A 24813-nucleotide genomic window follows, 5' to 3' on the forward strand; every position below is an offset into this window, starting at 1 on the left:
TTTCCTGTCTGGTTCAGATACCTGGATCCTGCAGGGAAGAAATAAAGAAAAAGAGATAACTCAACTGGGTATGACCATTTGGAGCAGCGGTTCTCAACCTGTGGGTCCCCAGATGTTGTTGGACTACAACTCCCATCATCCCTGAGCTCTGGCCTTGCTAGCTAGGGGTGATGGGAGTTGTAGTTCAACAACATCTGGGGGCAGCAGGCTAGCTAAGGAGCTACAGCATAGGCCAGCTTTGCCCATGTCCGACCCCTCAGCATTTGCTGCCTAAAGAAGCTTGCCTCACTCTGCCTCATGGTATAGCCGGCCCCTGCTCCAGCGGTTTAGCCACAGGCATATAATAAGCAAGCCCCATACCTAGATTTCAGAACCACCTCCAGAAATTATAGGACCATTTTCAATTTTTTTGAAGAGTGGGAGAAGGGGAAAAAACACACACAAAAACCAGGGCTTTTATTCCCATGTCATCAAGAACTTTGGCTTGAGAACATTGGGTGCTAACACAAAAGAGAGGCAGGATGACTCATCGGATCTGCGCAATTCTTGAAGTGTTTGTGGTCTTGAGAGACTGCAGGGGTGGGAAAACCTTTTTGGCCTGGCAGACCAGATCCTTAGCTCCCGACAGGATGTCATTATGATGGCAGTTGGCGACAGGTGGATGGTCCTGCTGCCTGTCAGAGTTGGCCCACAGGGATGGAGGCAGGACAGAACCCCCTGCCCGTCAGCTGATGCGCAGGGAGTTCAACCTTGTTATTATTTTTTTTTTGCAGACATCAGTTGTGTGGGCACCTGATCCAGCTACAATTCAACCTGTCCCATCACACCTAGTGTTGCATATGATGTGAGGTATGCAGCAAGCAGGCAAGGTTTAGGGGAAACGGCCTGGTGGGCTAAATCCCGTAAGCAGGAGGTTCCCCACCTGAGATAGACTATGGGTCTATCTCCTTTGGGTGTGCATGATGACAGTAGGAGGGGCCAACACGAATAGACACCCCTTTTCTCTCTCATTCACGCATATTAGCATGCATGCCATCCATGCATCCTCTCTCCCACATGTAAAGGTAAAGGGACCCATGACCATTAGGTCCAGTCGTGACCGACTTTGGGGTTGCGGCGCTCATCTCGCTTTACTGGGTCATGTGGCCAGCATGACTAAGCCGCTTCTGGCGAACCAGAGCAGCGCACAGAAACACCATTTACCTTCCCGCCGGAGCGGTACCTATTTATCTACTTGCACTTGACGTGCTTTCAAACTGCTAGGTTGGCAGGAGCAGGGACCAAACAATGGGAGCTCACCCCATTGCAGGGATTCGAACCGCCAACTTCTGATCGGCAAGTCCTAGGCTCTGTGGTTTAACCCACAGCGCCACCCGCGTCCCCTCCCACATGTAAATATCCCCTAACTCATCATCCTCTCTTCCCTGGAGTAATAGGCAACTAGCAGCTTGATAATTCAATCCATCCTATCCAGCAGTTTTGCTGGGGCTTGGCTCCTACCGTAGCACCTGGCCCCCAAGGAACTTAGTCCTTTTCCTCCTGCGTGTATACAATTGCTAGTCCACATTCCTATCAACGCAATAGCCATGCTTTGGACGGATGAAAGCCTGAAGGGGCCAGTAACACAGCTTTCCACACAATTACTCACTCCCACTTGACTGGAGATACAGCCAAGGGACTCTTTAACCACCTCCTCCATTTCAAGAGCAACATATGCTTTGACAGAACCTCCCGTTAGTTGCTCCGAGACACAGCCAAAGGGTCTTTTGAAACTTTTCCTCTGTGAATTGCACCAGAGGCTCTACCTGAGTAGCAGCTGGGATGTATCAGAGAAAGAAAGCTGCCCAGAGCCTCTTCTGGGAGGCAGCAGAAGAGCCCTTTGGCTGGATCTCTGCTCAAATGGGAGCAAGCAAATGTTTCTGCTGTTTAATCGCGCCCGTTTAAAACAACAACAACAACAGAGGGGGAAGCAGGTACCAAGCAGGCAACTGTCACTCTAGACATTGACTTATACAGATAGACCTGACAGTACAAATGCTTTTGAAGGCAGCTGTGCAAGCATCAACTTTGACCATCACATCTGTGCATTAGTGCAGCTTGGTTGCTGGGGGCAATCTGGATCTCGGTAATAATGAGGAATTGGGATTTGCCCCTTGCGTGTAATTTAAGAGGACACCTGCTCAGTAGATCAGTTAGTGTGGGATTTAAAGCTAGCCCAGGAATAAGCCAGCCCTTCGTCATTCCACTACCAGAGGACATAAAGCGGGATTTCTCTCCCTTTGGGCCTGAATTTCAGCTGGCTGCTGCAGGCAGGAGGAGGCAGGAGGCAGGAACCCAAAGGTAAGAATAAAAATCAAAAGCCCATTTGCAGAAGACAGGAACAGGGGAATCTGTGACCCTCCATATGTTATTGGACTACAGCTCCCATCAGCCACAGCTACGCTGGGGAGGGATGGTGGGAACTGCAGTCCAATAACATCTGCATCTGGACAGCCACTGGCTCCTCGTCTGTGGCATATGGGATGCTTCAATTGCTGGGCTCTGGAATTTTAGGACTACATTTCCCAATAGCCCCTGCCATGGGCAGCATCTCTGACCTAAGGAGGGTTGTGTGGCTGGGAAAAGGAGGGGAAGCTGGGTGTGTGTGGAGGAATAGAGAAAGGGCTACAGGCTGGAAGAAGACCAACAAAACACCAGCACCGAGTCAGTGGTGGAAAAGATGATTCCTGCTAGCAGTCAGGAGTGCAGGATAGCCCTGAACTTGTTTCCAGAGTCAGGTCACATCCACACTTTTACATTTAAAGCACCCTTAAAACACTTTAACTGCCAAGTCTTCTCCAAAGAATCCTGGGAACTGTAGTTCGTTAAGAAACGTAATCATACAATTGTTATTCTCAGCACCCTTAAAAACTCCAATTCCCAGGATTCTTCATGGGAGACTCTCTAGGGTTTCAGGGAGGCGAAATTCCTACCTGAACCTACCTGAGATGCTGGGGCTTGAACCAGGACCTTCTGCGGGCAAAGCAAGTGGTCTCCCCCACTGAGCTGTGGCCCTTCCCAAATATAGGCAAATCTTAAATAGCATTAGTAACCCATTCATCCACCCATCAAAATCCTCAGCATCATCCGAGACCTACTATCTCAGCCAAAATGGACATAGAGTTGGAGATCTATGACTGCACTTCCTGCTTTTTTGCAGGAGGGTTGCTTATTTTGAAGCCGCTGCATGGGGAGCGTGGGCTCTGAATTTGATCATGGAACTGGGAGAGAGGCGGTATTCCTTCTTGTGCTTGTGTCCTGATCTGAATTGCCTTTTGCTGGGTGGAGGGCATAAGAAAGCAGTTGTTTATATCAAGCCTGGATTCAGGCAACCCCCTGTGGTGCTAACAGCAGCTTACGGGGAGGTGAGGAAACAATGACAAAAGCATCACAGGGAAAATTATTATACACACACTTTCCCCCAGCTGCCACTGCTCCAATCGAAATGCAATCCTCCTCGCCTTGCAGGAAGCTAAGGGAAATAAAAGCACTGGCAGATCTCACAAATCAAGTAGGGTTTTCAGCTCTCAAGAGGTACCTGGTGACAATTAGTGCTTCCATGCAGATGGCCCTAGGATGAGCTCATAGAATCACAGAAATTGTAGAGTTGGAAGGGAATGTGAGGGTCATCTCGTCCAACCCCCTGCAACGCAGGACTCTTTTGCCCAACGTGGGGCTCGAACCCACAACCTTGAGATTAAGAGTCTCATGCTCTACCAACCGAGCTATCCTTAAGCATCTCCAGTTAAACGTGGACAAGGCTGCAGGTAATAGGGAAGACCCTCTGCCCGAGAAGCGGGAGTGTTGTTGTCAGAGTGAACAACACTTTGCTAGACAGCTAAATTAGTTTGGTCTAGCACACGACACCTTCCTATGTTCTCTACCCCCAACCCCAGCAATAGAACAGACCTTGGTGCAGAAGGAGTCCAGATCTTTGCAGTCCTCTGTCTTCCGCCCCTGTTCTTCTGACCACAAGCACTTACTGTCCAGCAGGATGGGATGAGATGAGACCCCAGTGCCCTAGAGCTTGCATGTCTGTCAGCTACAAGTTCCCTTCCAGAAGCTCTTCAGCTGGGGCTGCAGCTGGTAGAAGTGAACCCCACCCTCAGATAGACCATATGCCCTACATGAGCTAACCGCAATGTTACAAAAATAGCTTGTGAAATGGGAACTGTGGGGAGAAAGGGGCAATTCTGATAATACACAAGGGGAGAAGTGAGCTATGGTAGATCACCACTTTTTCTCCTTCTCTCTCTCTTTTTTTAAAGGACTTTGGTTCCACACTGAGTAGTCATAAAGCAAGCAGAAATCATCGGGTGAAAGTTTTATTGGAACGGAGCTGCAGGGATGACAAATCATTCACCTGTTGATTTCTGCTCATTATAAAACCATTTAAAAAACACGAAAACTCTGCCCATTAAGCAGAAGGGAGTAAACTCAATGTCTATAGGATTTTAGCTGATCAAGCACCTCTAGCTGCCCAAATTTATCCCATTCTGCTAGGAAAGCGCTGAGCTGCCTTGTTTTTGGTGTTTCAATTTGTTTAACTTAGTACATTCATCTCTCATCTCTCCTCCGTTATGGAGCTCAAGGCAGTGCAAGGGTTGACAAGACCCAGGACTTCCTCCGTCCAGGAAGGGCTGTACACACAGAGCATGGCCCTCTGATAAGGACATTTCTTGGCTAGAGCAACCACTGCAGCCCGACAGCAAGGCCTGCCTAGGAAAGCTGTCAGCAATTAGCCCTAGAGCAGGAGTAGCCAATGTGGTGCTGTCCAGATGTTTTAGACTACAACTCCCATCAGCCCCAGCTTGTGCAATCCATGCCAATTTTATGCAAAGCTGTGGCTTCTCTTTTTGGCGACTGGTAAGTGACCACCCTCCTCCAGGAACTTGGGAGCTCTCTGGCATGGCATTCTCAGAGGGGACCCCGCACCTGGAAAAAGCAGGACATACAACAGAATTACCCAAGGCTGCCATTGATCTTCTTGGATATTCTGTACAAGGGTGGTTTGGCTGTGCACAGGATTCCTGCATTGCAGGGGGTTGGACGAGAGGACCTCTGGGGTCCCTCCCAACTCTATGATTCTATGATAGCACCCTTGGGGTGGCGAGCCCTCTGCTGGACTTGGGGCTCCTGGAAAAGGCCCATGTTTTCCATCTTCTGGGGCCAGCCCGAAGTGGAAGCCCTGCAGGTTTCTGTACTATTTAGAGTGAGTCTTCCACCACCTCCAGAGTCAACACTCTGCAGCTGCTGAGGAAAAGGGTGGCATGCCTCCCTTGCTCTCCCCTACATGGCTTGGGACTGGTTTTAAGTAAGAAGGCAGATAGGGGAAGGGAGGGGTCTGATGGAGGGAAGCCCACTTGTCCTTGGCAAACCCCACAAAGCAATTTACACAGGAATATTAAAAGAAAAAGCATAAAGTATATAATAAAACAGCCGATAGATGCTACAACGGGTGTGGGAAGACACCTATTGAAAACTAGATCTTCCTTGAGGGCAAGGTGATGCTTTGGTAGCCCCCACAGGTGGTGGCTGGGGGAGGAAGATCACACACACATGTACAGTTTGTTTATATAATCCAGCTGATCCGAGAGTACACATTCATCACGGACTGCTTCTTGTGTCATAATTTTTAATTATTAATAGTAATGAACATTCTTAACTCTTTGAGGAAATCTATATCCATCAACCAAAAAACAACCACCACCCCCATGTCTTTTAACAAGCCAGTTTCCCTTATTTGCTTATATTTGCAGTTCTGGGAGTGTATGCCACTATTTTGGTCCAATGTACATAAAAACAAGCTGCTAAACTTGTTAAATGCCAATAAATTAGCAAGTAACTGAATCTGAGGCTCGTCCCCTTTTGAGTTTGAGGTCCAGGACAAATGACTATCCTCGCCGCCCCCCCCCCGGTCTGATTGGCCCTGGAGCCATCCTGAATTTTCTGCTGCATAGTAAAAAGAGGTCACCTATTACCCACTTTCAATTTCTATGCCCTCTAACTTTGCCCCTCCTCCTCCTTAGGAACAGAGGAAGTGGCCTTATAACAAGTAAAGGAAACAGTCCATCTAGCTCACTGGTGGTGAACCTCTTTTCAGCCCCAGAGTTAAAAGTGGTTAGAACGATGAATATAAATTTTGCATTTATAGACATGCTCTATGCTCCACCCAGGCCAGTGAGAAGCAGAGCTCAAGGATACTTCCCAGCTAAGCAAAAACACAAGGTCCTTCCTGGAGATGCCAGGGATCTTCGAAGGAGATGCTCTGACCACTGAGCTATACACCCTGCCTCCTGGCACTGCTCGCTTGCTTGCTCACCTGCCCTCTGTGAGTGAGCAAACAGTTGGAGGAGCAAGAAGATGGAGCATTAACTCTCTTCCACATCTCATTGGCTCCTTCTAAGAGTTGAAGTGAATCAGGCCCAGGAGGAGAGACAAGGGACAAGCTAAAGGTAAAGGTAAAGGAACCCCTGACCATCAGGTCCGGTCGTGACAGACTCTGGGGTTGCGGCGCTCATCTCGCTTTAATGGCCGAGGGAGCCGGCATACAGCTTCTGAGTCATGTGGCCAGCATGACTAAGCCGCTTCTGGCAAACCAGAGCAGCGCACGGAAACGCCGTTTACCTTCCCGCCAGAGCGGTACCTATTTATCTGCTTGCACTTTGACGTGCTTTTGAACTGCTAGGTTGGCAGTCAGCAATAGCCAGTAGCTGGGAATCACAAGGGCTGAGATGAAGGTAGAGCATGAAGATTCTTAACCTTAGGGTCACTGGTTCAAGCCCCATGCTGGGCAAAACATTCCTGCATTGTAGGGAGTTGGACTAGGTGAGCTATGACTCTTGTGCTCCCTCCCAAGTCTAAAATTCCAAGATTCTAAGCTGTTCTGCTGAGGTCCTGCTTTCAGGCTTACCATGGGCATCTGGTTGGCCACCGTGAGAACAAGATGCTGGACCAGGTGGGCCATTTCATCTGACCCAGAAGGGCTCCTATGTTCTTAAGTGGCAGAAGAAAGAGGCCACAATCAGTAAGATTGAGCCCACTGAGATCAACTTGCCCAAGGTTCCCCTCCAAAACGGAAAAACCCAGCACTAGGCTAATCCCAGAAGGTCAAAGCATCTGAAAAAGAACAGAATTTGATGTTGGTGGATAAAAGACAAGGGGAAGTGTGGTGGTGGGGCAGGAACCACCACATCAGCACTCTCAGAATAAACTGAACAAGAAATAACTGGAAAACAAAGGGAGGGGGAATCCCTTCCAAAGAACATTTCCTTTTAATGGACCTGGCTAAAGATCTTTCCACAGAAGTACAGGGTGGAACAGTGCGCGCACACACACACGGTTAGTTCACTAGCAGGAAGTGTGCACTCCTGTGCATGTGTGCATATGTGTGCTGCCCTCACAGGCCTGCAGTCCAGCCCCACAGAGCGTGGGAGATGCACAGCATCATTTGAGCACACCATGTGCTGCTCCAGAGCTCAGCCAGGGCAGGCGGCCAAAGAGCTTGCTAATAGCCTGTCTGAGAGGCGCATAAGTTCCACCTGCTGGCTGTGGTGGCAAACCACAGCTCCGACGGACAAGTGGAATGGCTGAGAGCGAGGCACCTAAAGGGACACGACAGGATGGCGCCGTGCCCAGGCACACAACCTGGAGGGGCACAGAGCACAGCTGTCGTGTGCCAGCCTGCCCTTGTGCCAGCCTGCCCCTGCAGAACAGACCTCCTGTGACACCCACAACAGGGTGAAGCTGCTCTGAAAGCAGGTTGCTAAGGAACCTATCCTCCTGCCCTCAGGATCATTGTTCAGCCAATGGCAACATGCTCCAATGACATCATGAGCCTTCAGCATGTCATGAATGCCATGTGCCTGGCTTGATTTCTCCCTTCGCAACGTGAAAGAGGGTGCTGCTCAGAATCAAGGCAATTGCCAGGCTCCTCCGCATCTCTTTTAAAAACCAGGAGTGCTGTGTTAACAGTCCCTTCTGCCCCATGCGCAAAATCATACTGCCTCCTCCCGGCTCCGTTTCATTTTGAGCAAAGCAAACCATTTCATTCTGAGCATTTTAAAACTTTCTGTTTGATTTGTGGTGTCTTTATTATCACTAACCTAGTGTCCTCTGGATGGTTTGGAACACAACTCCCATCCAGCCCAGCCAGCTTGTGGGAGTTGTAGTCCAAAACACCAGGTTGGCAAAGGCCAGCATATAGCAATAGCAAGCTTGTTCTCTGAGTGCCAGTTCTTACATAGGCTGCAGACACAACACATATTTAAAGCACATTCCTGCCCCCCTCAACACTTCCCCTAGTATATTTCTCCACCAGTGTCAAGCTCTGTTGTTTCTCAGATGCTTTGACCTTCTGGCATTAGTCTACTGCTGGTTCCAGGTTTGGGGGGGGGGGCTGGGCAAGATGTTCTCAGCTCTGCCCCTCTCACTGCATGTGGCCACTTTCTTCTTACAGTTAAGAGCCCTGAGGAATCAGGAATCTAGCCCAGCATCCTGTTCTCACAGAGGCCCAAAGAATCCTGGGAACTGTAGTTTATTTAGGGTGCTGGGAACTACAGTTCGTAAGGGTAAACTATAATTCCCAGAATTCTTTCTGAAGGCATGCTGTAAATATATGGTGTGTACACAGCTTTAGTCAAAGCGGCACCACCCATGCTCAGTGTGTGTGTGTGTGTGTGTGTGTGTGTATGTAAGGGGGAAATCTTGACTAACCCAATGAGGATTGAGAATAGGTTCAGAATGCTGACTGGCTGCAGGAAGGGATCAGTTAGGGAATGGAAATGGAATATCTCGGGAAGGGCACACATGGCTGCTGGGCACCCTGAACAAGAGCACTCCACACCCAAGTATTGTGTTTTCTGTCTCCTATCTGTAATCCATCTATTTGCAAGGGGGCTGATTGGGCAGTCAGCCGTGGGGCTGCAGAAGCAAGCAACACATGCCAGCAGTTCTAATTCCATAGCAACATCTAGCATTCCCCAGAGAGCTTCCAGCTAGTTGAAAACCTTTTATCAGTTTTGTCAATCTGGCTAGGCGGCTGCAATTTTCATTCAAGATAACCTGGAAAATAATGCAACAGTCCTCATGGAGCCTGGATCTAGGACGTTTATTCAGAACGCCTTTTCTGGCTGATCTGAGATCTCCAGCCCTTTCCTTCTAGATGAAAATGAAAAAGGAACCACTTCACCCCTCCCTCAAACCCCACCCAACCCCCAGAAAAACCAAAGGCTTTGATCTGCATGCCTTATATTATAGGGATGAATAGCAACTGAATTGCACTGATTTCCCCCTATTTTCCCCCATCACAATGTATCCAGCACCTGCCCTACTGTTCTAGCATGCAGGCATCTGCCACAAGGCTTGCAAGCTATTCAGAGCTTTTTTCCTCTAAGAAAACAAGCAAGCTTCCAGCTTGCTTTATTCAGAGACACCCTCCGAATCGCATGACTCCAAGACCTCAAGAACAGGGAGGGAAGAAAAAACCTCCAGATATATCACATGGCAAGGCTGCAGAAAGAAAAGAATTCTTAGGGAACAGCAAAGATTCTCTTAAGGAGCCAGCACTTTTCAAGAGGTTAGGGCAGATTGAGGGCTGGGGGAACCATTGCACTAGCAGGAACTATTATCTCACTGGTAGAGCATCTGAAGCCCTGGGCTTGATCCTCTGCATCTGCAGGTAGGGTTGATAAACCCTGGAGAGCCACTGCCAGTCAGTGTTGACAATACTGAGCTAGATGGACAGATGGTATAGCACAGTTTCATACGTGGAGCTGGAGCATGAGGCTGGCCACATCTTTAGCCTAGCCATGATGATGATTTATTACATTTCCCAGTAGCCTTGGTCAAAAACAACCCAAGGTGACTTACAGGTTGACTCACTGGGCATCAGGTCGGCTGCTTCCTTCCTTCCAACACCACCCCTGTCCCCCGGGAACTCCTTTCTCCCTTGATCCAGATACCTTTGCAGTTGACCTCTAAACACAATTCAAGGAAATTACCCACAAGCCAGAGTGGGAGTAAAGAGGCCCATGATACAGTCTGAGAGGTGAGATCAGACATAGAAAGACAACTTAATGGCATGGTGAAGCCTGCTGCCTGCCTAAATGACCTCATCGGTGTTGCTGGAATTACCAGGAATGCTGCCTTCTCCCTGTGATGCAAGGCTGGCTGAAAGCAAGCAGCAACAGCACTCCCAACAACTTCAGCCAGGGACAAGTGGCAGGGAATCCTTACAAGGGAGAGGTCAGGGTAGGCTTCAGAAGAAAAAAAGGTGTCACTGTTCCCAGACAGACAGAACAGCAACAGTCCTACAGGCAGTAGTAGTTGGGGGTCTATTGGGAAGCCAGAAGTAGGTGGAGCCAGAGCCAATGACAGGCAGAACCAAATGATCCTAGTTTTGTCCTCTTCCTCCTCCTTGATGAGTTCTATAAGGGCAAACTGAGACTACATAGGATGAAGCTGATATGCAGCACTACGCCCTGGAGTGATTTTAAGTAGGAATGCAGGGCAAATGAGGTTATTCTAGTTTGGGTCCCTGAATGTCTCCTTTGCCAGCCTTGTGAGAGTGGAACCTAATTACAGCACAATGCAGAGTATGTTTACTCAGGAGGAAAGTCCAACCTATACACACATACGATGGCAGCACTCGGGGAGGTTTGCTTGTGGGATGAGCTATTTATGATAACATCTGTTCTACACAGAAAAGAAGTGGAAAACAAGCATTTTGCTTTCAAAAAAAAAAGCAAAAGCAAAGGAGGTTTTGCAAGGTAACAATTGAACAGTTTGCATGGTAGCCATGGAATCATGGAATGGTAAAGTTGGAAGGGACCCCAAGGGTCTGCTCCAACCCCCTGTAATGCAGGAATATCAAATAGAGCATCCATGACAGATGGCCACCTAACCTCTGCTAAAAAAAAACTCCAAGGAAGGAGAGTCTCCATTCCACTGTCAAACAGTTATTACCATCAGAAAGTTCTTCCTGGTGTTTAGTTGGAATCTACTTTCTTATATCTTGAATCCATTGGTTTGGGTCTTACCCTTTGGGGCAGGAAAAAACAGCTTGCTCCATCTTCCATGTGACAACCCTTTAGATACTTGAAGATGGCTATCCTATATCCTCTCAGTCTCATCTTTTCCAGGCTAAGCACATCCAACTCCCTCAACTGTTCCTCATAAGGCTTGGTTTCCAGGCCTTTGATAATCTTGGTTGCCTTCCTCTGCACACATTCCAGCTTGTCAATATCCTTCTTAAGTTGTGGCACCCATAACTGGGCACAGTACTCCAGGTGTGGTCTGACCAAGGCAAAATAGTGTTGCTATTATTTCCCTTGATCTGGACAGTATACTTCTGTTGTTGCAGCCTAGAACAGCATTAGCTTTTCTTTTCTTTTTGTTGCTGCATCACACTGTTGACTCATGTTAAGCTAGTGTTCTACTAAGACCCCTAGAACCTTTTCACAAGTACTACTCGCAAGCCAAGTGTCCCCCCTATCTTAGTTTTGGGCAGCTGGCTATTCCTGCTTAAGTGTAGAACCTTACATTTGTCCCTATTTGAATTCATATTGTTAGTTTTGGCCCAGTTGTCCAATATGTTAAGCTCATCTTGAATCCAGATTCTATCTTCTGTAGAATTCGCTAGCCCTCCCAATTTGGTTTCATCTGCAAATTTGATGAGCATCCTTCAAATCCTTCACCCAAATCATTTATAAATACATTGAACAACAATGGGCCCAGGACAGAACCCTGCGGCACCCCACTTGTCACTTTTTTCCAGGATGATGAGGAACCATTAGTGAGCACTCTTTGGGTTCGGTCAGTCAACCAGCTACAAATCCACCTACAGTTACATTGTCCAGTCCACGTTTTACCAACTTCTCCACAATAATACTCTTGTATACTCCTCCTTCATGATTTTCCCTTTCTTCCTTTTCTTATCCATGCCCTTCTTAAATCTCAGCTCATCTGTAAGCTCCTTATGCAGGCACACTGCTTTCTTTAGATACCACTCACTTTTCTTTCTTGTTGAATTTGTGCTTTCAATGGTTCACCTTTAAGAAACTCCCATCTACCTTGGACTCCTTTCTCTTTTGAGTACTTCTGACCATGGTGAAGGTCTCATGCATGGAAAGATCATGCATAATGATACTACAGGGCTGCAAAATCCTAGGCCTTCAGTCAAACATATGTTCTTAAAATGCTGAAGGTGTCGCCAGGAACTTTAAAAAAAATCAGGCATTATGCTGTCCTGTGGTGCCAAGGAAAGAGATAGTCATAGCTGAGCCTTATGATGCAGACAGAGAACAAGCTGGTGAAGGATAAGTGGAGCGTTCCATTCTTCCTCTGCACATAGGGATGTGGGAGAAATGCATTTAAAGGGGAATCTACTGAATTCACACTACCTCAAGCAATTCAAGAAGCAAAATGCAGCTATTCTTTGGAATTTGCACTTATCAAAATAGATGCTTCTACCATTTTACATTATGTGAAGCTGTTAACCCAACCTGTTTATGTAACTGATTGGTTTTCTTAATCAATTAAAACTAGTTTTATTTTTGAAAGCATTGTAAGATTCAAGTTCTTATAAAAATTGCAGTTGGAAAGCGTCCTCTTAAAAGAGAAATTATGACAGGAGGGAATACATCTTCTAAGGTGATGCCTACTACAATCAACGCACATGTCCATCACATTATATCCACATTTGAACATGCTGCCTTAACATGCAATAGTTAAAAGGTGGGGATAGGGGTAGGGGTGCACACACAAACACCCCCCCCCCAAAAAAATCTGTGTATGTCAGTTCCTGTGCACAGCAGCCCTGATTTTCACATGTAGAGCACAGGAAGTTTGAGTGGGCCTTTTAGCTGCATTCACTTGAATGTGCATAGAATTCTCGACACAAGATCTACCCACCCGGGAAGAATGGCAGATGAAGGTGATGGACTACATGGAACTGGCGGAAATAACTGGCAGAATCCGAGACCAGGGAGAAGAGTCGGTGGAAGAAGATTGGAAGAAATTTAAAGCTTATTTACAGAAACATTGTAAAATTAAGGAATGTTAGAAGGATGTTGGAATGAAGTTGTGTGGTTTTAGCAGAAAGGTTATAAAAGATTAAGTAAAAATAGATTGTTAATTGGTGAGAATGTAAAGTTACATTATATTAAGATAAATTATTAGGATAAAAACAAAGATGGAAAGGATTTGCTGAAATAGCTAATTGAAATAGAACACAAAAAAGGGAGGTGTGAGGAGGTCAAGGAAACAAGCAAATGAAAGATAAGTTATTGATTTGGTTTTTTTAATTGTTTTTATTTTTCTGTGTTTTTGCTTTTTTTTCTTTTCCTTTCCTTTAATTTTGTAATCTTTCAAAACCTTAATAAATATTATTTTTTTTTAAAAAAAATGAATGCGCATAGAATTCTCTGCACTTTGGCGGACTCAGGTGGATGCTAGTAAATGCCCCGTGGAGACCTGACCATCCCACTGAACATGGAAAGGCCAGGAGCTGAGCAAGCTGCACTGATGTGTATGGGATCATTGGAGATGGGGCTTGTGTGTTGTGTTGTGTTGTGTGTGTGTGTGTGTGAGAGAGAGAGAGAGAGAGAGAGAGAGAGACCCCACCCACATTTTTAACTACTTGATGTTTATGTGAAGGTCTGAACATGGCTGAAACAATCAATTGCTTTATTAGCTCATAGGTAAAGGGACCCCTGACCGTTAGGGTCCAGTCGCGGATGACTCAGGGGTTGTGGCGCTCATCTCACTTTACTGGCCAAGGGAGCCAGCATTTGTCCGCAGACAGTTTTTCTGGGTCATGTGGCCAGCATGACTAAGCCGCTTCTGGCGAAACCAGAGCAGTGCACGGAAACGCCGTTTACCTTCCTGCCGGAGCGGTACCTATTTATCTACTTGCACTTTGATGGGCTTTTGAACTGCTAGGTTGGCAGGAGCACGGAACGAGCAACGGGAGCTCACCCCATCGCGGGGATTCGAACCGCCAACATTCTGATCGGCAAGCCCTAGGCTCTGTGGTTTAACCCACAGCACCACCCGTGTCCCTTTATTAGCTCATACCTATAACCAAACTGAGATTTCCTTAACCTAGCAACAGCCCTTAAAAAAAATTACCTGAGGGTGCACACCTGTACCTGCAAAACCGAGTCTGGAAGTAACAGGTTGAACAGTTTCTGAAGTTGGGCAAAGAGAAAGAAGCATTTCACATTTTGAGGAAATGGATGGGGAAAGCACTTGAGAGGGGTTGATGCTGTCTCCGCTGCATTTGAACATTATAGTAGCAGTGTGTGTGCTTTGCATGAAGAAGATCCTAGGTTCAATCCCTAGCAGCTCTCCATTAAAAACAGGATCAGGTAGCAGGTGAAGAGCAGGGCTCCTGACAGACAGCTGAGAAAGCTGCTACCACAGCAGATGCCACCAGGCAAGATGGCCCAGCGGTGTCACTTAATAAACAAGGCAGCTTCATATGTGCCAGGTTACCCCACCACCACCAAACCTGTTCAACCTATATACTTGGAAAGATTCTTCAGATATAACTATGCAATCCGGGGGGGGGGGTACCCTTTTTAGCTTGAGGGTTGCATTGCTTCATGAGGGCATATGGCCATTTGCAAGGGTTGGGCAGGGCCAGAGGCAAAGTAGATATAACACTCAGGATGACTCTTACCTTTGTTTAGTAGGGTACATTGCAGCAACATAAGAAGGCAGAGGTTTCTAAACCCTCCTCCCTACCCCAATACCTCTCCATCCTCCATCCAGACAAGTCAGAGGCATTAGTTCAAGGCTGGTTAGGCAAAAGCACTTAAAAGAAGCCTAAAGCATGCTCTGGGGAGAATCCTGAGGGCAGGACAGAAAGGGGTATGTGGGGCACCACTGACCGGGAAAGCATGAAAACCCACCTCTCCTTTCTAAAATCCCCTTCAGCACTGATTAGCCTTGCAAACCCATAATCTCATATTTCAAACAACCTGTCTTACTCTGTCCTCTTGCAGAAAAAGAGCAGAGATGTTGTCAGGGTTTCAAGTCTATCAAATTGTTCCCACCCACCTTTCCTGTCCCTGCCCAAAACTGATAGATAACACAACAACTTAATTTTTTTTTGTTGTTGTTTTTTTTAAGAAAAACAAAGGCAGCTTTGTAGATCCCAGTTTGCTATTGCATGAGAAAAGATACAAAGCAGACAAGCTTGTGCATTTGTGCCACTGTTGATGTATTAGTACCAGATATGCATGCAAAAAGTTGTGTGCCTGGGGAAGACACAAATCTCTTGCCCCCTTCCCCCACCAAATAAGAGATTTGTACTAATAACATCCCATTAGTTTTCTCTCTCTACAGTATTAGCATGCAGTGTGTCTTATTTGCAGAGGACAGTCCTCTATTTTAAGGACTATCCAGTCGAAGCACAGTCTAAAAATAATGAGCCATAATAAGGGAGAGCAGTGACCTTACACTTGGATTACAGACTGAGCAAGAACACAGGTCAATTGGTTACCCACTCACGGAAGATGTACTGTATTTCTAGTTCAATTACAGTAATTTTTTCCTAAATTTGCACCTGCACCCACAAATTACCACATGTGCTTAATAAAAGAGAAGTACTATAGCTCAAATGTTAAAGCACCGGTTTCGTTTGAAGGAAGTCTAAGGTTCAATTCCTGCCACCTCAAAGCAGGGCTGGGGAAAACTCTTGTCTGAAACTCCAGAGAGCTGGAGTCAGTGGAGACATTATTGAGCTAGATAGACCAATGGCCTGATGGGGTAGAAGCCAGCTTCCTTTGTACCCAATACACTGCTGTGTGTTGCAGTTGTCTCCAAAACAAAGCCTTGGAAGATTGCTATGTATCTTGTCATTTCACCTAGCCCCTCTTGCCCAACACACATCTGTGACCTAGTCCGGGAGCAGGGTCTAATTGTCATCTGGGCAGCCCAGGACCTCCAAACACACTGCCCAGGATTGCGTCCCAGAGAAGTCACTTTGGTACTGCTCTCGCAGTGGTTTGACTTCACCCTCGGAGGTACACTCCATTGTCTCTCGAGACAGAAGGATGCCAACGATAAAGGGGCTTCTATAGCTTCCTACTGGGTGCAAATTCATAGCGACTGTAGCGCAAAGCTAGCAACACCCTCGGCAGCAGGTGCTGCCATCCCTGCCTTCAGTGAGGTAACAAGACTCAACACCTTGCTCCATGCACATCAAAGCTCCTTCCCGTTGACACCCCCTTCCACCCACCGGCGTTACTTACCTGCTCTGTGCAAGGACATAAGCAAGGATCCTGCCCTCTCCATGAGTGCTGGGGTCCCACACGCAGCACCAGCGGTGTCAAAGCACGCACAGGGGCATCCACACCACACGCAGATGCCTTCACAGCACCCTGGTCTGTGCAACAGACACCCACCCACCCCTGCTGTCTTTCGGCCTAGTCCAGTTCTGAAATCGGCAGCAAGGTGAAATCTGCAAGGCGGCTGCTTCTTCAGGCGGATTGTCCTGCCATGCCAGGGCTGAAAATAGTTTAGGAAGCTGCCCCTTTTGTTCCTAGCGATCCGCCTGCCTCCAGTCCTCCTCGGCTGAACTTCCTTTTCCCACTTTCTCTGGCCCCCTCGGCAGGGAGAGGAAATCACCAGGAATTGGCTGTTTGAGTCAACTCCCGCTGGCCCATTGTCACAGGCCTGTCCCTCCTTCCTTCCTATCGACAAGGCCCTGGGAAAAGAGAGAATGAGCCTGTGTTTGCACACAGACTTGTAGGCCAAGTGGGACCTTGTTTTCGAAATGCTTCCTTTACTCGACTTCACACACCTTTAGGAAAATGGCTCTAAGATCAGAAGGATAATCTCTTTAGGGCTTTCCCCTCCCCCTGGTGGTGGGCCTGGCTCCCCTCTCCTCTTGCAAAGGAGGCTTTCCACAGCTGCTACTCCTTCCAAACATGCCTTAGGGCTGGAGGCTGAGGAACCAGGAGAATCTCTTTAGAAGGCAGATTTGGCTTGAGGGCTGCTGGTTGCAGATTATAAAGCAGGGGTGGGGAGCTTTGGGCCTAGAGGGCCACATCAGGCCTCTTTATCTGGCCCTAGGCCGCACCCATCTCTGATATTGTTCTGCCTCCTCCTTGAGCAACTTGGCCTGGCTAAAAGGTTTCCTTGAATTCTGATCACGCCTATTCCTTGCCTGAATGAAGGATAGAGAGGAGAATGTAGAAACTGGCCAACTAGGTAAAGTAAAAAAATAATTGTGTTCATTGCTGCACCCACTTTAGCTACCATCATCAACCGGATCACAGGGAGAAACAGAGATGCACTGTAACATATGGTTCCTTTCTGACAGTTCTGAAGGATATTCTGAGCTCTTCAGCACTGAAGGAAGACGTAGTTCGTGCTTTATTTTAAATCATCTTGTTAGATCTTTGGGCTGATCCTGCAAGTCTACAACTGAAAAGTGGCCAGCCAAGGAGCCAAGCCAAGTGCAGCTACAATCAATAAAGCCATCTCCTGTTGCTTCTTGCAAGCATCAGTTTTATAGGGTTCCCAAATGTGGATTCTCCAGCTGTTTTTGGACTACAGTCCCCATCATGCCTGACCACCAGTCCTGCTGGCTAGGCATGATGGGAGTTGTAGTCCAAAAAAAGATGGATGCTGTTTGGGAAACCCTTATAGACTGGCTGGCATGTCAAGCCATCATCTCACTGTAGAACAATGAGATGAGAAGAGCCAAAGGCCCTTGCTGGCAGAGTCATTTAAATATTTCAGACAAAGTCCAGAGAGAAAAGAAAATGATAATACTGTATAACCTGAACAAGAACAGTATATAACTTCAGGTTTTGTCTGTCTTAAGTCAGGCTAGATATACAATTACAACACATAGAAGAAAACTATGTCAATATGCAAATGACATTCAGCTCTGTTTCTCCTTGCCACCTGGTGACGTTTGTGTCTGGAGGCAATAAAGAGGTGGAGGAAGGCCAAAACACTGAAGCTACATAAATCCCAGATAGGTTAGAGATACTGCAGGTTGGTAGTTCCTGGGTTGATGAAACACAGAGAGAAAGCTTGTTCTAGAAAGGGCTGCATGCCCGCTGAAGGCCTAGGTACATAGCCTGAGGGGTTCTCCTAGATTTTCCTCTGTAGCTAGGGCCCAGGTGGCTTTAGTGGTATGAAGTGTCTTTTTCCAGCTCTGGCCTTTTCAGCTACAGCTACTCCTGGGAAGAGAATGCCTGGCCATAAAGATTGGTGCACAAATTACCTATCAGTTAGATTACTGCAATTCATTCCATGTGGGGTGGCCCTTGAGGACTGCTCATGGACACTGCAAAATGCAGCAGCCAAAGTATTAATGGGAATGTCTGCAGAAAAGCATATAACAACAGTTCTCATCAGCCCCAGTTCAAAGTCTTAGTTCCAAGTTTAAAATGCTAAATGGCTAAGGATCTGGATATCTGAAGGAATGCATTTCTCCAAATAGTACTGCCTGGGCCTTGAGGCTGCACATTCAGCACCAGATGAAGACTTTGTTCTTCAGTCCGGCCTTCTGAATTGGCTGTGTATGTGCGTGCTGTGTAAGGAGCGACATAGCCAAGATTCTTAATTGTATTTCACTTTTATTGCTTAGTGCATTTTAAACTGCTGATACCTTCCCCGAGATCACTAGTGATGAGGGGTGGGACATACATTCTTTAAAATGAAAGAAAACAAACATTGCTTCTAAAATGTGACAGTTCCATTTTTAGTACAGTGGTACCTCGGGTTACATATGCTTCAGGCTACATATGCTTCAGGTTACAGACTCTGCTAATCCAGAAATAGTACCTCAGGTTAAGAACTTTGCTTCAGGATGAGAACAGAAATCGTGCTCTGGCGGTGCGGCAGCAGCAGGAGGCCCCATTAGCTAAAGGTTAAGAACAGTTTCAGGTTAAGAACAGACCTCCGGAACGAATTAAGTACTTAACCTGAGGTACCACTGTATTAATTTCAAGCTCAAGGACGTCAGTTGCTGTGGAGTAGAAAGTTTGCATGCAGAAGGTCCCATGTTCAAGCCCTGGCATCTCCACACCATCCATTTCAAGTTCTCTTACACCACTACAACACCCATGGCTCCCGCCAAAAGAATTCTGGGAACTGTAGTTTGTTAAGACCTCGCTGAGCTACAGTTCCCAGCACCCATATGAATGCTCCATGATGTGGATCTGACCTAAGCGGATCTGGTAGAGGGAAACAGGAAATACCTTCCTTTGTCCAAGACCCTGGAGACCTGCTAATTTAGGCTGCTTTCAGATATGTGGGTTACTGTGCTACGTTTGTTGGTTACAATGCTAGCTCTTCTGTCCCAGTTTTTAACATTCCTTTTATACTGCAGTACTTTGTTGCATTATGGCACTCTGGTTTTTTGATCAATACACCACCATGTCACACTAAATTCTGAACAGCAGGAAAGAACTGTATCCTGGGATACTACCCTAAATTCTGTCACATGGAACTACAATGCAAAACTCCTGAGATTTGCCAAGTTAACAGGGTTGCAAACGGATTCCACTCGTCCCCCTTGAAAAAAATTAAAGTGGGAACAAGCACTAAACTTCCAGTTAAATTCCTCTAGATTTCCAGAAGTGGCATACAATTTGGACAAGAAAATTGGCTTCCAGGTGGAAAAATCAAAATTAGAAACAGAACTGTTAGAACCCAAAACTAAGACTTTGTCAAGGATGTATAACTTGCTGTTGAAATGGAATACTCAGGACGAAACGGTGAAATCCGTTATGATTAAATGGGCACAAGATATTGGACACAATATTATATTTGCTGACTGGGAACAGTTATGGACCACAGGTATGAAGTTTACGGCATGCAACGCCCTAAGAGAGAATATTATGAAAATGATATACAGGTGGTACATGACCCCAGTCAAGCTAGCAAAAATCTACCATTTGCCCGATAATAAATGTTGGAAATGTAAAGAAACTGAAGGTACATTCTTTCACCTTTGGTGGACGTGCCCAAGGATTAAGGCTTTCTGGGAGACGATATATAATGAATTGAAAAAGGTATTTAAATATACCTTCTTGAAGAAACCAGAGGCCTTTCTCCTGGGCATAGTTGACCAATCGGTGTTAAAGAAGGATAGAACTTTCTTTATGTATGCTACAACAGCAGCAAGAATACTTATTGCAAAGTATTGGAAGACACAAGATTTACCCACTCTGGAAGTATGGCAGATGAAGGTGATGGACTACATGGAATTGGCGGAAATGACTGGCAGGATCCGAGACCAGGGAGAAGAGTCAGTGGAAGAAGACTGGAAGAAATTTAAAGACTATTTACAGAGACATTGTAAAATTAATGAATGTTAGAATGATGTTGGATTGAAATTAAGTGGTTTCTAGCTGAAATGGTATAAAAGAATATGAAAAAATGGTTTTTTATAAGTACAAATTTAAGGCTATAATAATTTAGGATTAAAGATCTGGGTAGAATAAAGAGGGAAAGAAACTGCTGAGCTAATAAATTGAACTGGAATACAAAAAAGGGAGGTATGAGGAGGTCCGAGAACCAAGTAAATGAAAAATAATGTGATGAAAAGATTGATTGTTTTTAACTATTTTTATTTTGTATTTCTTCTTTTTTCTTTTTCTATTTTGTAATGTAAAAATCTTAATAAAAATTTTATTTAAAAAAAAAGATTTCCAGAAGTGGCTTTTCTGTAGCATGAAAGTTAACAACAACAATGACAAAAACAACCACCACAACCCAGGTCCAACACTAACACTGAAGAAAAAGCAGGAAGGGACTAAAGCCTGAGAGAACTACAGTGAGGGAAGAATAGATTACCTTTCTGTCTATTACTTCCCAACGGGTTCCGCTAGCTTACTGAAAACAGTGTTGCTTTACTCCCAGTAATGGCAGATGGGGTTTGTAGTCCAATCGCACCTGGAGGGTCACAGGTTTCCCCAGCCAAGAAGTAAACCATACCTGGGCCAGGTAGACAATGGTCTGTCTTAGAATAAGGCAGCTTCCATCTTTCCTTACTTAAAACAACTTGCAAGCTAACAGCAGCAAGACCCTACTGCTTTTGCAAGAACCAAAGCCAGGATGTTTACAGCCAGTGTGGTGTAGAGTGGTGAACTACAAGATGAGAGACCAGGGTTCAAATCCACATTTGGCCATGTGGCTCCCTGGGTGACCATGAGCCAGTCACTGTCTCTCAGTCTAACCAATTCCTAAGGGGTGTTGTGAGGATACAAACGGGGAGGGGGAGAACGTATGTATGCCAGCCTTGGACAAAAGCTGAGCTATAAATGCAATAATTAGCACGATCTGGCTTTTCCTTGCTAGATTCTGGCCGTGGGACTCTTAACGCTCAGCTGCATGGATCTGCCTGAGCTGGGCTGCAGGTTGTTATTCTCCGTGGCTGTGAGACTCAATTGCTCAGATTCCTTTATTGCAATAAAATCTAACTATTCCTGCAAGAGCCTGGCTGGAGTAATACCAGAATCATCATAGCTGTATAGATAACCTTGCATGGCCCCCAGGGCTCTTTATCTGTGTTCCCACCATCACCATCAACTTTCCACTGCAGAGATGAGTTTTGATATATCAAGATGTATGTGCTCTAGGCTACAGATGCACAGTGAAGGACAACAATCTCCAGCGTTGAACATGCACACAGGCATGGCTGTCTCTATTCTCCCATTCATCCTCCCACCCCACCCATCAACTTCTTTCCCCACCCCTCACCCCATTTCCCTTTCCTGTGAAAGCCCTATCTCCCGACCACTGGAAATCCTGCTTGCTGCTACTCCCACCCTCAACTCTCAAGATTTCAGCAGGAATCGTTTGCACGCTTGCAAGCCCATGTCTATAGCCATGAGGGCAAGAAACCTGTTTACTTGTTTGTTATAAATTGAGTAACAGATTAGATGTTTTAGGTGCTGAAAGCTGCACCCAGTAGCAAATTCAGAACTTAACTATTGGAGAATATGCCCAGCACTGATAACCAGGGCTGAACTGGATGTTTTCAGCTAAGTAATAGAAACTGGGTGAAGAGCAGCAATAGGGGCTGGTTTCAGGGAAATTTAATCACACCCTTATAAATAAACCCATGACAGTTAGTTGCCTGTCAAAAAACAAAAGGAGACTGAAGTCATATTCACGCCATAAATTTAAAACACATGCCTTCCCCCCCTCTGGAGAATCCTGGGAATTGTAGTTTGTTAAGGGGTAGAGTAGTGGTTCTCAACCCTCCCCCCCGGGCCACACTTTCAAATTAAAAATTTGCTCGTGTCACACCAATTTTTTTGTGGATAAGAAATAAATTGGAAAGCAACTCCTAGTAATGCCTGATTTATAACATAGAACACAACTACTTTCTAATATGGTCCAGAAAGTATAAAAGAATGCAGCTACATAATAACATGAACATGAACCATTCCCAAAATATAACAGATTGTCTTCCTGCCATGTTTGCCATCCTCTCCTGCCACACCAGTGTGCGAGATTAGGACTCAGGAGACCAGAGTTTAAATCTCCACTCAGCCATGATACTCAGCAAGTGACCTTGGGCAAGCCTAATCTACCTGACAGGGTTCTTGTGGGCATAAAATAGGGGGGGGGGTAGAAGAACGACATGTACCAACCTGAATGACTAAATGGTGGCCACTATCACTTTCTCTCCTTCCCTCACCCCAACGCTTCTAGAATGACACTATATAAAATTGTTCACACGTTACACTGAACACAGGTATAAGCTGCCACTACAAATGCACAGGTGTTTGTGTGAGACAGTGTACACGTGTTGCTCAACTATTGCGTATGCGGACTGTGCACACATTGAAGGTAACATGTGAATAACTATATGAGTGTATTTGTGTACATGGGTTTGGATGTTGAACCCTCGCTAAATGTAACATGCAAACACCCCAACGTTACAACATCACATCGTTCCAAGGGCTTGCAGGGTGCTGGCAAACCCAACTTTACTAAAGAAAAGGCCACTGTTACTGCCACTCACTGGACTCTTCCCCTCAAACCGTGCAAATAATCCTTCTCCCCAAATCATCTGAAATGCTCTATCCTATTTGCCACGATTGGAGGAGGCGGCATTTTTGCTCAGCCTTATGGCTTGGGGTGGAGGGGTGAGGAATGAGAAGGCCTTGGGACCAGAGCCCAGCTTTCAGGAGCCAATGTCAAAAAAATGTTAGGCTCTTGCCCAGAGCACGCATAGCGATATGATCAAAATTCTTAGGCATCAGCACGAAACATTTAAAAGTCTCCTGGTATTTTTCCAGCTTGAGTTGCCGAATAGGATCGTTTCATGCCAAGAAAAGTACCTTGGAAGACTGTTGACTAACATGGGCTTCAAAGCTCTCTCTCATCCCAACCATCCCTATCGCCTTCACTGCAGTGGGTGGGGTGAAGCCATCAGCCTGCCTCTTTCCCTTCGCAGTTGCTGCCTCTGCCCCCTGAATGGTGAGTTGAAAGCAATCACCTGGGCCCCATGGCAACCACAGGCCATTATTTTCAGTGCATGGAATAGTTTTCAAGGGAGCTTTAAAAAAACGCACCACCTGCCAGCTTCTCTTGAATAAACTGGGAAGAGGAAGGCAGGTGGGTACAGGAACATAGCAAGCTGCCTTGTACTGAGATGACCAGTCCTTTTTGCTTAATATTGTCCACACTAACTGGTAGCAGCTCTCTCTAGGGTGTCAGGCAGGGGTCTCCTCTAGTGCCACCTGGAGATGCCAGGATGCTGTGGGATGATGGGAGTTGGAGTCCAACAGTACTTAGAGCTATGAAAGTGCACAGACAACTCCCACCCCCTTTTTTCAGTGCTATTCTGTTTGTGTTATCTTCAACACTGCTTCATGAATAGTCATAACCAGTAAAGCAGGCGGGTGGGGTGGGGAGCGGGTAGGAGTAGAGCTCCGAGACATTTTTCAGAGGCGTGATATCATCATCACTGATGGACTACATGCACACATGTTGAACTTGTTTAAAAATAAATAATAGTAATTACAGGTTTTTGTATAACTAATTATAAAATAAAATGAAATCACTAAAAGACTATATAGCACACACTAAACTTAGAGCAAGGGACGCGGGTGGCGCTGTGGGTTAAACCACAGAGCCTAGGACTTGCTGATCAGAAGGTCAGCGATTCGAATCCCTGCAATGGGGTGAGCTCCCATTGCTCGGTCCCTGCTCCTGCCAACCTAGCAGTTCGAAAGCACGTCAAAGTGCAAGTAGATAAATAGGTACCGCTCTGGCGGGAAGGTAAACAGTGTTTCCGTGCTCCAGAAGCAGCTTAGTCATGCTGGCCACATGACCCGGAAGCTGTACGCCGGCTCCCTCGGCCAATAAAGCGAGAGGAGCGCCACAACCCCAGAGTCGGCCACGACTGGACCTAATGGTCAGGGGTCCCTTTACCTTAAACTTAGACCAAACTCTAAGGGAGGAGATACACTGACCTGCCTAGTAATAAGAAACAATCAGCAACACTTAACACACAACCCATTCTGCACAGTACATTTAATGCAGTATCATTCCTCTTAAAATGGTCATGGCTTCCCCCCAAATAATTCTGGAAGCTAGTTTGTTAGGGGTCCTGAGATCATTCCTCTCACACAATTGACAATTCCCAGTGATTTAGCAGCCAATCACTCTTCCCAGGGAACTCTGGGAAATGTAGTTCCAAGGTGGTGGTGGTGGGTGTCTCCTAACAACTTGCAACAAACTACAATCCCCAGGATTCTTTGTGGCAGTTTAAATGTATAGCACAGA

General features: G+C 46.2%; 1 protein-coding gene and 1 non-coding gene across 4 annotated transcripts in view; both read right to left on the minus strand.

Annotated features, from left to right (window-relative positions):
* NHSL2 (NHS like 2) overlaps positions 1 to 24813 on the minus strand; it is a 60326-nt gene that overhangs the window by 29762 nt on the left and 5751 nt on the right. Inside the window, exon 1 of one of the 3 annotated variants that reach the window (XM_053373217.1) lies at positions 16299 to 16897. The exons of the other annotated variants lie outside the window; for them this stretch is intronic. Within the exon in view, the coding sequence (XP_053229192.1) occupies positions 16299 to 16341 (43 nt within the window). The 5' untranslated portion in view covers positions 16342 to 16897. Of the gene's footprint in view, positions 1 to 16298; positions 16898 to 24813 lie in introns of those variants that run through there. 3 annotated transcript variants of the gene reach the window in all.
* Positions 3702 to 3776, minus strand: TRNAK-CUU (transfer RNA lysine (anticodon CUU)). The gene has a single exon. It is a non-coding gene; the product is annotated as a tRNA-Lys (tRNA).

This window comes from Podarcis raffonei, chromosome Z, assembly GCF_027172205.1.
Source record: "Podarcis raffonei isolate rPodRaf1 chromosome Z, rPodRaf1.pri, whole genome shotgun sequence".
Taxonomy (NCBI): domain Eukaryota; kingdom Metazoa; phylum Chordata; class Lepidosauria; order Squamata; family Lacertidae; genus Podarcis; species Podarcis raffonei.